The sequence below is a fragment of the Schistocerca nitens genome, chromosome 11 (genome assembly GCF_023898315.1).
Source record: "Schistocerca nitens isolate TAMUIC-IGC-003100 chromosome 11, iqSchNite1.1, whole genome shotgun sequence".
NCBI lineage: Eukaryota > Metazoa > Arthropoda > Insecta > Orthoptera > Acrididae > Schistocerca > Schistocerca nitens.
This window is the reverse complement of record NC_064624.1, coordinates 146,601,726-146,619,983: the sequence shown is the minus strand read 5'-3', so window position 1 is coordinate 146,619,983 and position 18,258 is coordinate 146,601,726. Positions and strand designations below refer to the sequence as shown.

The 18,258-nt window shown below is 43.9% G+C and overlaps 1 protein-coding gene across 1 annotated transcript in view; it reads right to left on the bottom strand.

Annotated features, from left to right (window-relative positions):
- Window positions 1–558: 558 nt before the first annotated feature.
- Window positions 559–18,258, bottom strand: part of LOC126213255 (sugar transporter SWEET1-like) — a 30,664-nt gene continuing 12,964 nt past the window's right edge. Inside the window, exon 2 of the mRNA XM_049940906.1 lies at window positions 559–2,369. Coding sequence (XP_049796863.1) covers window positions 1,705–2,361 — 657 coding nt within the window. The 5' untranslated portion in view covers window positions 2,362–2,369 and the 3' untranslated portion in view covers window positions 559–1,704. The remainder of the gene's footprint in view (window positions 2,370–18,258) is intronic.

The following is an 18,258-nucleotide window of genomic DNA, read 5'->3' as shown; positions in this document are numbered from 1 at the left end:
TATTACAAGAGAGAGAAACACAAGAAAAGTCAGACAGTCATTGTAGTCATTACACACAAGTTTTCAAACATGCAATGACGATCATTTGTTTCATACATCCACAAACATCCTGTATACAGCTGCTGAAACAAGTTGGAAAACTTACAATAGCTTCCAAATGTATTTACTCCATAAACACATTGGTCATTGGCAACTGGTCACCATTGGGAAGCAGTGATACCTCCATTAATTTCACACCATGAATGAACATATTCTCTGTTTTCATCCTATCCTGCCACTAGAACAAGGAGATTCAAATTGCAGAAACATAAAAATATTCTATGACCTTCAAGGTAAGTTAAAGATAGTGGCAGACAAGATTTTTATAACTTATACAGAGAATGTCTACAATGTAAATAATGTAAATATTTACTGCAAACGTGTAATTTTTGTATCAAAGTCGACATATTGCACATCATACCAATAAGTAATGAGCATGACCCATAGAATGTGTAAACAAGTGGTAGCTGAGAGAGTATTTTTAATACGAAGCAAGAATCTACAAAATAATTTTAATCACTTTATTTTTTAAAAATTGACAGTTAATAGATGAAGATACACATTTTTAATACTCGACATAATGGATGTGGAAATGACATGAGCTATAAATCACAGGCCTTAATCACAACTGTTCTTTGTAAATACCAGGTTCTTAACTGCAACAAAATCTTCTACTTGTGTTATTTATTAACTTATGTAGTTTATTATATGTTTTATTGTTCTGGTTGTCGCACTATTCATTTATTAAATATATTTCTATATAATGAACGGTAGTAAATTAACTGTTTCACTTCTTTCACTCGATTGAGTTACACTGAAGACTTATGATGGCCACAAAGAAGACAGGAATTGAGGCCATAATACACAAATGTTGTAGTCTACTACTCAAAAAATATCATTTACGTGCATCAAACTGTTGTTGTTTTTCTAATTTTAACTTGAAATAAATTATCTAATTTCACCTTCTTGAAAGTTATCAGTCATCAGACAAAAAATTGTGTTAAATACTTGCATTTAACAGCATATCACTGTCTATACTTCAGTGTGGAATAGATTAATGTGTAACAGTGTGACATGTAGGAAAATGACAATATCTATAAATTTAATGCAGATTGTTTTGTACCACATAAAATAAAAAGTTATAACTGGTACACTCTTATAGTAAACATACGTTCAAGGAAATGGGGAAGTACTTAAAAACTGGAGGGATGATAAATTCATGACACTCTTTAGATCTTACTGTTTAGTCTTCAGTGTCCTGGAAATGGTAATACTGTCAGCAAAGGACCTGTGATACAGGCAATATGATCATGTACAACACATTCTGGGAAGCCACAGACTCGTTCAGAAGACTGATTGAGACTGTCAGTTAACAGTGTCTTTCTTGCTAGCCACAATCCCACACTTGTACCTTCGGTCAGCACAGTTACTCCAGTCGAGAGACGAGCGAGTAATGCTTTAATACTATTGCGAGCGGCTAGCCACTAAAACACCTCTGGACCTGTCCTGTAATGATATCGGAGACACTAAATTCGATTCCCTGCCCCAAAAACATACGATAAGTGAAAATCCGCAGTCGAGGAATGTTGTCGTTTGTATAATTTTTTGTCGCGATACAGGGGAACAATGAAACTCTTAATAACTGGAGCGAAGGTCAGTCCACCTTCAGTCCACCTTCTTCGTCTCGTGAGGTGGCAGTGTCCTCGGGTAGATGAGGATCAGAGCGAACTGGATTGCCGACAGGATGAGGACGACCACATTCTGGAAGATCATGAAGCCACTGTCGATGATGAACCCGTAGAGCAGCCAGAGAGAGGAGACGACGGTCCCGGTCAGCAGCATGGGCAGCGGGATGCTGGCACTGCTCTTGGTCCTGATTATCTCGCCCACCGAGAACAGTGGCAGAGAGACCATGAAGAAAAAGAGCCCGGTCAGGATGATCCCGAAGCGGTGCTCCACCAGCTCGGGGTCCTCGAGGCGCGCGTAGGCCACGAGGCCGCCGGCGAGCGCGGCGCCTTTCGCCAGTGACCGGTAGAAGCCGGGCCGGTCGTCACTGTAGAACCAGTAGCACAACAGGTACGCCTGGCTGAGCACCATACCCACCCAGTTGGCACGCAGCATAGCCGGGTCGTCCATGATGCGGGCGAACTCGAGCATGACGAAACCGAGCGCCCCACCCATGACGAACATTGTCGCGGGTGTGGGTCGAGTGGTGCCGTTGCGGTGAAACTCCCAGCACATGAGTGAGCCGGACAGCATCTGGGCGATTTGTGCATAGCTGGCCAGTGCGCCCACCAGGTCCTTGTAGTCCGACAGCGGCATCGTGGTAGCTGTGGGCAGACACAGTTTGCTGTTAACAATGAGAACTGCAATTGTCTCTCTCTCTCTCTCTCTCTCTCTCTCTCTCTCTCTCTCTCTCTCTCTCTCCCCTCTCTCCCCCTCTCTCCCCCTCTCTCCCCCCCCCCCTCTCCCCCCCACCTCTTCCTCCTTCTTACTGCTATAACGGGTCCATTGTTTTTCATGATTTCACGAATTTAAGCTTAACTCTATGACTGAATGCCATTACTGTAACCCCAGTTATCACTTAAAGCAGGGCTTAACAACTGGCCGGTTTTGAGCGCGAGTACTCGCGTCTGCTCAGGCACGTGCTCGCGAGCAGGTGCAAGGTCGCGGAGTTGGGCGGGAGGGGAGGGAGGGGAAATGTGCGCGCATGTTTGAATGCGATCTCACGTTCTTAGCAGATTTAACTAGCCATCTCAATGCTTTGAACATTTTACTACAAGGCAAAGATCTGCTAATTACTCATTTCATAGATCGAATATGAGCTTTTAAAATGAAATTGACACTTTGGGTGAGTCAGCTGGAAACAGGAAACCTAGCTCATTTTCCTAAATTATCATCCATGCAAGATGTCCACAAAGACTGTGAACATTACTCACATAGTTTAGTTGTATCAGCGCTTTCAAGATCTGACAGCACTAGACAGTGATTTTGATCTGTTCTCTCCATATTCAGCGAATATTTAAGAGATTCGTCCTGAGCTGCAGCAAGAAATTATTGACCTGCAGTGTAACAGAGAATACAGAGACAAATTTCAGAACAAGAAAAACATTTTGGAATTCTACAGACACTTCCCTCAGGATAGATTTCCTCGTTTGCACAAACTGGCGGCTACAATAATATCGATGTTCGGTTCCACGTATGTTTGTGAACAACTGTTCTCTGCAATGAAATGTAACAAGACGCACCTGAGAAACGCATTGTCTGATCGAAATTTAAACTGCACGCTGCGCCTAAAATGCACAAGAACAGTTACTCCGAACATAGAAGCAATTGTAAAGGGCAAAAAGTACAAGTTAACCGAGAATCCCACACTTCAGTAACACCTTTTATTGTGTAACAGTTCACAAATTAATGCGAATGTAGAGGCATACACTAAGCTAATAAAAGCATGTGGCACGTGTAGATTCTCCTTTATTTGTTTCATTTGTCGCAGTAATAATTCGTGAGTGATATCCCTGCAGGTGGCCGCGGATTTACATTGACTGGCGGCAGCTGTTGTGTGCCCCACGCGACTCTGGTCCGGTAGTGGGGGTAGCGTGCTCGCGCTGCTCCGTGCTCGCGCCTTGCTGCTCACAGCTTGCTCCGCGAGCACGTATGTTGTGAAGCCCTGGTTTAAAGCAATGGGGGGAAGTATAGTGTGCCACCTGTCTGCGAGTGACATCAACTCTTTTTCTGTGTCTTAACGTATTTCGTGTTTGTGTATTGTATTAGGCTGGCACATACGTTCGTAGCGTTTTTCCATAATTTTAATAAACACATCAGATACTCATCAATTATATATTCTCCTTCACTATTTAGAGCAGTCTGGCACTGCTGGGATACCTTTAAGATTCTGAGAATGTAGAACCACGGAGTTTTGAGGCGGAGAGCTTGTCGAGATGTGTTCAGAGCGCATTTTCATCTGGAAAGGAAGTTCCTTGAAGGTTGTTCGATAGAGAGGGAGCCTGCCGGAGTGGCCGAGCGGTTCTAGGCGCTACAGTCTGGAAGCGCGTGACCGCTAGGTCGCAGGTTCGAATCCTGCCTCGGGCATGGATGTGTGTGATGTCCTTAGGCTAGTTAGGTTTAAGTAGTTATAAGTGCTAAGGGACTGATGACCTGAGATGTTAAGTCCAATAGTGCTCACAAGGGAACCTCCCCACCGCACCCCTCTCAGATTTAGTTATAAGTTGGCACAGTGGATAGGTCTTGAAAAACTGAACGCAGATCAATCGAGAAAACAGGAAGAAGTTGTACGGAACTATGAAAAAAATAAGCAAAATATACAAACTGAGTAGTCCATGAAAACATAGGCAACATCAAGGGTAATGTGTGCTCAGGAGAGCCGTGGTCCCGTGGTTAGCGTGAGCATTTGCGGAACCAGAGGTCCTTGGTTCAAGTCTTCCCTCGAATGAAAAGTTTTAATTTTTTATTTTCAGATAATTATTATCTGTCCGTCCGTCCGTCTGATGCGATCAGTTTTTTGGGAGTGATTATCACATCGACAAGAAAACCTAAATCGGGCAAGGTAGAAGAATCTTTTTACCGATTCGCGAAGTGTACAAGTTTGGTGGGTCGACAACATATTCCTGTCATGTGACGCACATGCCGCCACCAGTGTCGTATAGAATATATCAGACATGTTTTCCTGTGGAGGAATCGGTTGACCTATGACCTTGCGATCAAATGTTTCGGTTCCCATTGGAGAGGCACGTGCTTTCGTCTACTAATCGCACGGTTTTGCGGTGCGGGCGCAAAACACAGACACTAAACTTATTACAATGAACAGAGACGTCAATGAACGAACGGACAGATCATAACTTTGAGAAAATAAAGAAAGTAAAATTTTCATTCGAGAGAAGACTTGAACCAAGGACCTCTCGTTCAGCAGCTGTTTACGCTAACCACGGGACCACGGCTCTCCTGAACTAATAACATTATTCTTGTATTGCTTATGTTGCACATGGACTACTCAGTTTGTATATTTTGCCTTTTTTTCATAGTTGCACACAACTTCTTCCTGTTTTCTCGATTGATCTTTGTTCAGTTTTTCAAGGCCTATCCACTGTGCCAACTTATAACTAAATCTGAGGGGGGTGCGATGGGGAGGTTCCCTTGTCAGAGCCATTTGAACCTTTATATATATATATATATATATATATATATATATATATATATATATATATATAGAGAGAGAGAGAGAGAGAGAGAGAGGGCAAAATGTGAGGGCGGAAGATCAGGTGAGGAGTAAGGTGCGTGCTGAATGGCTTTCCAGCCCTCCTGTATGGTGTTTTTTGTCACTCTAGCACAAGTCGGGCAGACATTATCGTGGAGCAGCATCACTTCTCGCAGTCTTACTGGTCGCTGCTTTTAGACTGCGTCGAAGAGACGTCTCAGTTGTTGACAACAAATGTCAATAGTAATGGTTACATCTCAGGGAATCAATTCTTAGTACACGACATCATCGCATTCCACCAGATGCAGACCATTATCTTTGTACAGGGAGTTGCTGCTTTGTTTGGACTTAATCATCCCATTCTTTCCCTTATGTTAGCATAAAAGCAGAATTTCTCAACACTGACGGAGGAGAGGAGTGACCGGGGTTGTTCACGAGCCGATTGATGACGAGCAAGTGGAGACGCACGTGATTTCGGCTCAGACCGTGAGCTACTCACACACCCGATTTTTGAACCTTCCCTATCGCATGAAAATATCGCACGATACAGGAATCATCACAGTTCATCACATGTGCCAATTCTCGAGTGTACTGACACGGATCATTGTGAATGAATACATTTAAATGATACCCGTGAAACCCCGAACGTCTTTCTGGACGTGGAGAGTCACTAATGTCAAAACGATTCTCCTCAAAACGGGAAAACCATTTTCTTGCCGTGCTCTGTCCAGTGGCGTTATCCCTATTCCTAGCACAAATGTTTTTGGCAGCCTCCACAGCTGTCACCCCTCTCTTGAGCTCACACAGAAGATTATATTGGAAATTTCCGGATTTCTTGACCTGGCACTCCGTTTTCTAGCGACCACAGCTGCACTCACTATCTCCAAATGACAAGACGACAATATGTATGCTCAAACAGCGACAGTGACCTAGAAATAAAGAGTGATGATGATGAGGTCCCGTACACAAAGGGGACGAAGCAGGACACCGCACCGCCGACTAGGCAAGGTCGTAGCGGAGGTGGTTTGCCATTGCCTTCCTCCGACCGTAATGGGGATGAATGATGATGATGAAGACGACACAACAACACCCAGTCATTTCGAGGCAGGAAATCGAACCTGGGGCCCCATGCACGGGAAGCGAAAACGCTACTGCAAGACCGCGAGCTGCGGACAAATAAAGAGTAACAATCGATAAATAAACTCATAGCAACCCGAATACCAACATGCAAAACAAAAACTCTATGAACTTATGCACCAGCCTAACATTTTCTGGGGCGAATGAGACATTGCAGGGAAAGCTTTAGAGAGATGTTTTAAATATGGCAGAAGTGCATCACATCGGGTAGGGAGTTATTGTAGATGGCAAAAATGTGAATTTGCAAACTTATAAAATAAAGGTTTCAGAGAATGATTGTTTACTGAAAATTTAGGTATACTAGGTTGAATGGTGACAATCCAGATGTCAACTGATTCGTAGGTGTGCATATGGTCGCAGAGTATAAGTGTACATCCGACAGATAGGTCATGGGGGTTGCGCCCCATACCCCCTCCCAAAACAAAGTATTACACGGCTGGTGTTGTCTGTTGTTCAACCAATGCCTAGACGGTCAATACCGCGGTTCGATCTCGTCCGCATTGTTACTGTGTGCCAGGAAGGGCTCTCAACAAGGGAAGTGCCCAGGCGTCTCGGAGTGAACCAAAGCGATGTTGTTCGGACATGGAGGAGATACAGAGAGACAGGAACTGTCGATGACATGCCTCGCTCAGGCCGCCCAAGGGCTACTACTGCAGTGGATGACCGCTACCTACGGATTACAGCTCGAAGGAACCCTGACAGCAACGCCACCATGTTGAATAACGCCTTTAGTGCAGCCACAGGACGTCGTGTTACGACTCAAACTGTGTGGAATAGGCTGCGTGATGTGCAACTTCACTCCCGACGTCAATGGTTAGGTCCATCTTTGCAACCACAACACCATGCAGTGCAGTACAGATGGGTCCAACAACATGCCGCATGGACCGCTCAGGATTGGCATCACGGTCTCTTCACTGATGTGTGTCTCGTTTGCCTTCAACCAGACAGTCGTCAGAGACATGTTTGGAGGCAACTCGGTCAGGCTGAACGCCTTAGGCACGTCGAGCGAGTGCAGCAAGGTGGAGGTTCCCTGCTGTTTTGGGGTGGCATTATGTGGGGCCGACGTACGCCGCTGGTGGTCATGAAAGACGCCGTAACGGCTCTACGATACGCGAATGCCATCCTCCGACCGGTAGTGCAAATATATCGGCAGCAGATTGGCGAGGCACCCGTCTTCATGGACGACAATTCGCGGCCCCATCGTGCACATCTTGTGTGTCCTTCAGGATAACGACATTGCTCGACTAGAGTGGCCAGCATGTTCTCCATACATGAACCCTATCATACATGCCTGTGATGGATTGAAAAGGTCTGTTTATGGACGACGTGACCCACCAACCACTCTGAGGCACTATGCCGAATCGCCGTTGAGGAGTGGTACAATCTGGACCAACGGTGCATTGATGAACTTGTGGATAGTATGCCACGACGAATACAGGCGTGCATCAATGCAAGAGGATGCGATAAAATTACTACATTTCACCGAGTTACTTACTTAATCGTGAATTACATCGAAAAGAACTGAAGATAAAGAAAATAATTAAGAACAAGAATTTAAAAAAAAATTTCATGTGGGATAATAATTATTCTCGTAATTTTATGCGAGTAGAAAAGCTTAGAGGACCTTTAAATTGCATTGCAGTAAAGCGCATGGTGAACTCAAACTATTATTTTGCTATTAGTTATTGAAGCTAACGGGAGAAGCACAAGAAAGTTGGGGTTTCGGGTGGGGAGAAACTAAAAAGTAACAGAAAAACGGGAAAATGAAGTGCATAACAACAAATACGAAACAGCAGCATGAAACGTGGAGAAATTGACGCGCTAAATTTTAAAATTAAGTCCACAAAAAATGACGAATATTGGAATCGATAACTAGAATTAACCTATACAGGTAAATTCCAGTCACTGATTCCAATCATTCCATGATTCATGTGTAAATTATTTTTGCAAGAGTCGTGTACGCTGAAACGTAATAGCGTTTCCACATTTGTCATTGCTCTCTCAAACTACTGCGGTGAAATAACAGAAATTGGAATTGGTAACTAGGATTAACCTTCTAGAATGGAGCTTCTGATGATTATGATTGGGTTGCATGGCGCTCAACTGCACGGTCATCAGTGCCCAGTTCAGCTTCTGTATAGGACAATTCTACACAGTTCAAAAAATGTTTATCACCTTGGCTCCGAGAGTTCCGGAACCTGTACAGAAAACTGGAATAGAGATCAACGTAAACATCACTCCCGCCCTTTTTATTGCTCATGAAAACCACACATTGTATGTTCTACACCATACAGCGAAAGGTGGTGGTCCAGATTGCTGTACACACTGGTACATCTAATACCCAGTAGAACATCCTCTTGCATTGATGCATACCTGTATTCGTCGTGACATACTATCCACAAGTTCATCAAGGCACCGTTGGTCCAGATTGTCCCACTCCTCAACGGAAATTCGGTTCAGATCTCTCAGAGTGGTTCGTGGGTCACACCGTCCATAAACAGACCTTTTCAATCCATCACAGGCATGTATGATAGGGTTCATGTATGGAGAACATGCTGGCCACTCTAGTCGAGCAATGTCGTTATCCTGAAGGACACACAAGATGTGCACGATGGGGCCGCGAATTGTCGTCCATGAAGACGGGTGCCTCGCCAATCTGCTGCCGATATATTTGCACTACCGGTCGGAGGATGGCATTCGCGTATCGTAGAGCCGTTACGGCGTCTTTCATGACCACCAGCGGCGTACGTCGGCTCCACATAATGCCACCCCAAAACAGCTGGGAACCTCCACCTTGCTGCACTCGCCCGACGTGCCTAAGGCGTTCAGCCTGACCGGGTTGCCTCCAAACACGTCTCTGACGACTGTCTGGTTGAAGGCAAACGAGACACACATCAGTGAAGAGACCGTGATGCCAATCCTGAGCGGTCCATGCGGCATGTTGTTGGACCCATCTGTACTGCACTGCATGGTGTCGTGGTTGCAAAGATGGACCTAACCATGGACGTCGGGAGTGAAGTTGCACATCACGCAGCCTATTCCACACAGTTTGAGTCGTAACACGACGTCCTGTGGCTGCACGAAAAGCGTTATTCAACATGGTGCCGTTGCTGTCAGGGTGCCTCTGAGCCATAATCCGTAGGTAGCGGTCATCCACTGCAGTAGTAGCTCTTGGGCGGCCTGAGCGACGCATGTCGTCGACAGTTCCTGTCTCTCTGTATCTCCTCCAAGTCCGAACAACATCGCTTTGGTTCACTCCGAGACGCCTGGGCACTTCCCTTGTTGAGAGCTCTTCCTGGCACAAAGTAACAATGCGGACACGATCGAACCGCGGTATAGACCGCCTAAGAATGGTTGAACTACAGACAACACGAGCTGTGTACCTCCTTTCTGGTGGAATGATTCGAACTGATCAGTTTTCGAACCCTCTCCGTCTAATAGCTGCTGCTCACGCATGGTTGTTTACATCTTCGGGCGGGTTTAGTGACACATCTGAACTGTCAAAGGGACGGTGTCTGTGATGCAATATCCACATTCAAAGTCTATCTTCAGGAATTCTGGAAACCGAGGTGATCCAAAACTTTTTTTGATGTGTATAATAACCGATTCGAATATTAGTAACTTCTTTGCAGTAGTTCAGAAAAAAACTGCAAGTTCATAAATCCTATTAGCATACATTTTAGTGCATACACCTGCTGTAAAAAAAACGACCTAATTAATGAACCATCGAATGGCTGGTATCGGTAACTAGAACTGTCCTATATAGGAGGTCGATTCTAGTCACCAATTCCAATTTTTTAATGGTTCGTTATTTTGGACTTTTGGCAGTAAATCTTTGGACTATGTTTTTGTAGGATTACTAGATTTCTAATTGATCTCAAACCTATCACAAAAAAGTAACAAGTATTGTAGGTACATCTTCCAAATTTTTCTCTTTTTTATAGTAGCGAAGAGAGTAATACCGATGTAGAAATCCTGTAACACTTTAGTGCACACACTTGTTGTTAAAACGTTGCAAATAACGAACCGTGGGATGACTGGAATCAGTAACTAGAATTAATCTACATGCATCAGCTCTGGTGTGGCCGAGCGATTCTAGGCGCTTCAGTCTGGAACCGCGCGACCGCTACGGTCGCAGGTTCGAATCCTGCCCTGGGCATGGATGTGTGTGACGTCCTTAGGTTAGTTAGGTTTAAGTAGTTCTAAATTCTAGGGGACTGATGACGTCAGGTTTTAAGTCCCATAGTGCTCAGAGACATTTGAACCATACGTCAACTCTAGTTACTGATTCCAGTATTAGTCATTTTTCAGTTCAGAGAGTTCAGAGAGTAATTATAAATGCAGAAGCCCTATTACATTTCAGTGCACACACCTGCTGGAAAAAGGAGCTAACTTATGTACCATGGATTGACTGGAAGCAGTAACTAGAATTGACCTATACAGCCTAATTGTAATTGCCGATTCCAATATTTGTTACACACTACTTTTTGTGAATTTTCGTTACTTGTATATTAGTCCCGTTAGATTTAATAATTATTATAAAAATTAACGAAGTTTCACAATATTATGACTGCATTATGCGCTATACTGTAATGGTTAAACGTTCTCTGTGCTATTGTTACTCTCATAAATCATAATAATCATTTATTCCAGATACGTGTACTAACCCTTCCTTGCTCTTATTTATTTTCGTTACCTTCAGTTCTTTTCCACATAATTTGTGGCTAAGTTACTAATCACTTGAAATGTAATAGTAATTTTATCATATGCTACAATCGTTTGCTTACGAATAAGATCAGTCGCTTTCAAAGATTGCCTCTATGTAGCGTCTCTGCCTTAGGCATGACGTCATTGCTCGTAGCCAGACACTAGAATTGATGAGAAAGTGCTTTAGTGTTGTTAGTGTTTCGTGCAGTAGCCAGATTTGTGGAGCCACTCGATTTGACAGGGGCTGCAACATTCTGCGTAATGCCACATCAGTTGGAGATCAGTGGCAACTGGACTGTGGAGTTCCTACCCGTGCATAGGCTGCTGTTAACACTGCAACACAAACAGCTGAGTTTGGAGTGGTGGCATGACTAACAAGCGAACCTCCCCATCTCCCCCCCCCCCCCCCCCCAAATTTAGTGGTAAGATGGCCCAGTGGGTAGTCCACCAAAAACTAAACACAGATCAACCATGAAATTTATGCACCTTGCCACAGTTTGCGTGGCTTCCCCATTCGGAGGTTCGAGTTCTCCCTCGGGCATGGGTGTGTGTGTTGTCCATAGCGTAAGTTAGTTTAAGCTAGATTAAGTAGTGTGTAAGCCTAGTGACCGATGACCTCGGTAGTTTGGTCCCATAAGAACTTACCAGAAATTGCTAATTTCCAAATAAATCGTTTTCTTCGAGGTAATTCATAATGTCCGAACACAGTATACGAGGTGCGGCTAGAAAAAAAACCGGACTGATGCTGGAAAAAACATTTATTTACAATTATTTACAATTTCATGTTATCTCCTTCAATGTACTCTCGTCCTCGGTCTCTACACCGCTCCATACGAATTTTCCACTGTTCGTAGCAATGCTGCAGATCATTTTCGGTAAGTCCATACATTACTTCCGTCGCTTTTTCTTTTACTGCTTCAACAGTCTCAAATCTAGTTCCTTTCAAAGCTGACTTGACTTTAGGGGAAAGAAAAAAGTCACAGGGGGCCAAATCAGGTGAGTAGGGTGGATGATCTAAGACGGGAATGTTGTGTTTTGCCAAAAACGTCTTCACTGACAACGCACTGTGAGCTGGGGCATTGTCTTGGTGAAGGATCCGTGACTTTTTTCTCCACAAATCGTTCCGTTTTCTCCGTACTCGCTCACGTAGGGTAGCCAGGACGCTAATGTAGTAATGCTGATTCACTGTTTGTCCCTCTGGTACCCAATCAATGTGCACAATCCCTTTGATGTCAAAAAAAAAAACAATCATCATTGACTTGAATTTCGATTTTGACATTCGTGCTTTTTTTTCTCGTGGAGAACCAGGAGTTTTCCAATGCATCGATTGGCGTTTAGTTTCGGGATCGTAAGTAAAAAACCACGATTCATCGCAAGTAATAACATTTTGTAAGAAGGTGGCATCACTTTCAATGTTTTCCAGGATGTCAGAACAAATCATTCTTCGGCGTTCCTTCTGTTCAATTGTGAGACACTTTGGAACCATTTTTGAACACACTTTGTTCATGTTGAAACTTTCATGAATAATCTGCCTAACACTTTCCTTGTCAACTCCTGTTAATTCAGACACTGCTCTGATTGTTAAACGGCGATCTTGTCGAACAAGTTTACCGATTTTTTCAATGTTTGCATCAGTTTTTGCTGACAATGGTCTGCCAGTGCGAGTGTCATCACTGGTGTCTTCGCGGCCATCTTTAAATCGTTTAAACCACTCAAACACTTGTGTTCGCGATAAACAATCATCGCCGTACACTTGTTGTAACATTACAAACGTTTCACTTGCAGATTTTCCTAGTTTGAAACAAAATTTGATGTTAACACGCTGTTCTTTCTGTACACTCAACATTTTCCGACGCACAGACAAAACGTCAACTACTTAAAACAGACGCCACGGGCAGACTGAGTGCAGGAGGCAGATGAAACTCGAGCAGTAGGCGGAGCGAGAGTCACGTGACTGGCCACGCGACTTTCAGCCTTATTGCATTCGTTTTATTGTTTCACCAGTACTAGTCCGGTTTTTTTCTAGCCACACCTCGTATGTTCCAAAACGACGTTAGTGATATGAACCTGTAATAGAGCGGGATTACTCCTATTTCCCCTTTTGGGTATTAGTGTGACTTGAGCGATTTTCCAGTCCTTAGGTACAGAACTTTTAGGTGAATCGTGAATGTGTTCTAGAATCTCGTGTGCATGTTCTGTGCGCCAAATATGAGCGTTACGACGAATTACCTTTCCAGGCACATGAAGTGAGGCTTTATTACTACAATGAAGTTTTTGTGGAAAACCGTCTTCCTCCAGTTGCCGCTGCAAATCATTCGAAAGTCGGAAGGAATGTCACTGTTCCGAGTAGTCGTCGTATGTGACGGCCGCAGCCGCTTGCAGTTCTCCATCCGGATTCCTTCTCGCTCCCGACCAACGATTCTCGCACACGCTCCACCTTCTCTGGTGGAGGTCCCGGCCGGGCTGATCTTTTCGCACCACGTAAGCAGTGAGTTTCATGGAACGTGTTGTACCACCCACGGACTTACTTGTTTCACAAAATTTCGGGCACTCTCCACAGCAGATACATGTTGTTGTTGTGGTCTTCAGTCCAGATACTGGTTTGATGCAGCTCTCCATGCTAATCTACCCTGTGCAAGCTTCATCTCCCATTACCTACTGCAACCTGCATCCTTCTGAATCTGTTTAGTGTATTCATCTCTTGGTCTCCGATTTTTACCCTCCGCGCTGCACTCCAATAGTAAATTGGTGATCCCTTGATGCCTCAGAATGTGTCCTACCAACCGATCCCTTCTTCTAGGCAAATTCTGCCACAAATTTCTCTTCTCTTCAATTCTATTCAATACCTCCTCATTAGTTATGTGATCTACCCATCTAATCTTCAGCATTCTTCTGTAGCACCACATTTCGAAAGCTTCTATTCTCTTCTTGTGCAAACCATTTATCGTCCACGTTTCGCTTCCATACATGGCTACACTCCACACAAATACTTTCAGAAACGACTTCCTGACACTTAAATCAATACTCGATATTAACAAATTTCTCTTCTTCAGAAACGCTTTCCTTGCCATTGCCAGTCTACATTTTATATCCTCTCTACTTCGACCATCATCACTTATTTTGCTCCCCAAATAGCAAAACTCCTTTACTACTTAAAGTGTCTCATTTCCTAATCTAATTCCCTCAGCATCACCCGACTTAATTCGACAACATTCCATTATCCTCGTTTTGCTTTTGTTGATGTTCATCTTATACCCTCCTTTCAAGACACTGCCCATTCCGTTCACCTGCTCTTCCAAGTCCTTTGCTCTCTCTGACAGAATTACCAATGTCATCGGCGAACCTCAAAGTTTTCATTTCTTCTCCATGGATTTTAATACCGACTCCGAATTTTTCTTTTGTCTCCTTTACTGCTTGCTCAATATACAGATTGAATAACATTGGGGAGAGGCTACACACCGTGCATATTTTGCGATTTTTCACCTTGTAACATTATGTGATTGCCTTATCATTTTAAATCATTCATTAATCGAGCAGTCGCTCGGCAACAGCTACAGTTAGCAAATAATGTTGCGAAAATGTAAAAGGTGAACGACCTGTGATGTAACTTGTTATTGTCGAAGCGCCGTCAGAGATGCTGTGAGTTATTGACTTTGAAAACCGCGGGGCGAAAAACGGACAGAAGAAGAACATTTTTACACATTTTGTTTGGATGTACGAGATATTCTCGATGAACAGTTACTCATTCTTTTGTTGTCTCCTGTAATTTGTGTCGGACGCGCATGTCTTGCCGCCGTATTATTATTGTCAAAATTAATATTGTTCTAGTGTAAAGTAAATGTGTAATACTAAAAGTGCCTAGCAGTAGATTTATTGTGTGACGTGTATGTGAAAACGTCAAAGGAATTGTTTTCATTAAGAGAAGTGCCAGTCAAAACGGCATCCATGTTAATTTCTTCATTGCAGTGTAAGTTCGTCTATTAATTCCCATAAATTCAGAGTTAAATGGAACTGGTGTATGGACTATTCATTTACTACAGAATCTATGTCTCACTTCTTCATGAAATTATTTAATTTTCTATATGTTTCTGCCAAATAGAGAGTTCACAGTCACGAATTCTTTCGTCGAGTTCGGACGGAGGTTGCATGCGGCGAAATATTTTCTCCGCGCCATATTCTACTGGTAAATGCATGATAAACTACGGTCCCTTAGGAAATTCATGTTGAGCTATCCAAAATAATTATATTTTGAATAGGCATTTACTCTCCTCTGCAATGCAACTTCCGACTGATCAGACGATCCAACAAGAAACAGCCGCAGACGGTCGGCGTTCGCAAATATGTTTCCACCGCTGATTATAGCTATATGTTACAGCACAAAAGTAACATATTGTTATAATTAGAGACTACGAACGGGAACATTTATAACTGTATGTTTATGTATACACTTTACGTAAACATATCGTTATAACCTGTTGAACACGCCCGAATTAATATGATGAAGACGTACTTCCTTTACAAAGAATTCCTGGTGAAATTAAAGTTGGTTATGAATTACGCTTAGTTTTTGGGTATCAAAGTAATATAACTTTCTCCGTCCGAACAGACCTCGAAACGCCCAACGGCAACGACGGACCACCGTTCCTTCCTCGGCCGACAGGCGTCACTGGATGCGGATACGGAGGGGCAACTGCACAGCGCACCGCTCTGCCGGCAGCTGTCAGTTTACGTGACCGGAACCGCTACTTCGCAGTCAAGAACGAGGGGCGTTTGAAAATTTCGTGCAAAAATAAAAACTACTTACGTGTTTGGGGTATACCTTTTTTATTTTTCGACATAGTCTCCTTTTAGACTTATACACTTCGTCCAACGCCGTTCTAATTTGTTGATCCCTTCCGAATAATAGGAATTGTCCAAGTCTGCAAAATAGCTATTAGCTGCTGCAATCATCTCCTTGTTTGAATAAAATCTTTGTTCCGCCAGCCATTTCTTCAAATTGGGAACAAGTAGTAGTCCGAGGGAGCCAAGTCTGGAGAATAGGGGGGTATGTGAAACGAGTTGGAATCCTATTTCCAATTATTTAGCGACCACAACTGCTGAGGTGTGTGCTGGTGTCGTGATGGAAAATCACTTTTTGCGGTCCAATCGCCGCGTTTTTCTTGCAGCTCGGTTTTCAAACACTCCAATAACGATGAATAATATGCAACTGTAATACACTACTGGCCAACAAAATTGCTACACCACGAAGATGACGTGCTACAGACGCGAAATTTAACCGACAGGAAGAAGATGCTGTGACATGCAAATGATTAGCTTCTCAGAGCATTCACACAAGGTTGGCGCCGGTGGCGACACCTACAACGTGCTGACATGAGGAAAGTTCCAACCGATTTGTCATACACAAACAGCAGTTGATCGGCGTTGCGTGGTAAAACGTTGTTGTCATGCCTCGTGTAAGGAGGAGTAATGCGTACCATCACGTTTCCGACTTTGATAAAGGTCGCATTGTAGCCTATACCGATTGCGGTTTATCGTATCGCGACATTGCTGCTCGCGTTGGTCGAGATCCAGTGACTGTTAGCAGAATCGGTGGGTTCAGGAGGGTAATACGAACGCCGTGCTGGATCCCAAGGGCCTCGAATGACTAGTAGTCGAGATGACAGGCATCTTATCCGCACGGCTGTAACGGATCGTGCAGCCACGTCTTGATCCCCGAGTCAACAGGTGGGGACGTTTGCAAGACGACAACCATCTGCACGAACAGTTCGACGACGTTTGCAGCAGCACGGACTATGAGCTCGGAGACCGGGGCTGCGATTACGTGTTTTTTTTCGGATGAATCCAGGTTCTGTTTACAGCATCGTGATGGTCGCATCCGTGTTTGGCGACATCACGTTGATCGCACATTGGAAGCGTGTATTCGTCATCGCCATACTGGCGTATCACCCGGCCTGATGGTATGGGGTGCCATTGGTTACACGTCTCGGTCTCCTCTTGTTCGCATTGACTGCACTTTGAACAGTGGACGTTACGTTTCAGATGCGTTACGACCCGTGGCTCTACCCTGCATTCGATCCCTGCGAAACCCCACATTTCAGCAGGATAATGCACGACCGCATGTTGCAGGTCCTGTACGGGCCTTTCTGGATGCAGAAAATGTTCGACTGCTGCCCTGGCCGGCACATTCTCCAGATCTCTCACCAACTGAAAACGTCTGGTCAATGGTGGCCGAGCAACTGGCTCGTCACAATACGCCAGTCACCACTCTTGATGAACTGTGGTATCGTGTTGAAGCTGCATGGGCAGCTGTAACTGTACACGCCATCCAAGCTCTGTTTGACTCAATGCCCAGGCGTATCAAGGCCGTTATTTGGGCCAGAGGTGGTTGTTCTGGGTATTCATTTCTCAGGATCCATGGACCCAATTTGCGCGAAAATGTAATCACATGTCAGTTCTAGTCTAATATATTTTTCCAATGAGTACCTGTTTATCATCCGCATTTCTACTTGGTGTAGCAATTTTAACGGCCGGTAGTGTAATTATTGAAATAAAATACTTCCAACAAATACTACGTTTTATTTATTTGTTATATCACCTTAGTTATGAAGCAGACCACACACATACATTTTATCACCATTTATGTATTAAAAAAACAAGTTTTGTTAGACATAAATTAATATTTGCTCAGAAACTGTAGTGCGTATAATAATTTGGCCAGGGATTGTATGATGGCTTTCTGTAAAAGGTCAGGTCGTCCGGTGTTTACTGACAATTTATTGTTATTAAAGCAGAACGACATTCTTCAATAAGTATCCGTACGTTACAAGACAATCTTAAGGAACCAGCCCTGTAAACTGCAGTTTAATACCTCCCAGGTCCTTAAGAAACTAAAGAATGACAAATGTAGTCATGGGCCTTTCTGGGTAATACATACGCTCTCTATTCTAAAAATATTCGCACTAATGCGATATCGTACTCAGAAGTGTCAGTTTCTGGCCGCTTGGCGCTCTGCTACCGCAGTGGATAACAAAAGCAAGACGGAGGGTCCCGACTGTTACGTAAGACGGCGATATCGTTACGTAAACCATTGTTTTCAGAACAGATCTTGGCGCGCGTTTTCCAGGAATGGAGGAAGTAAGACTGAGAAATACAAGACCCTA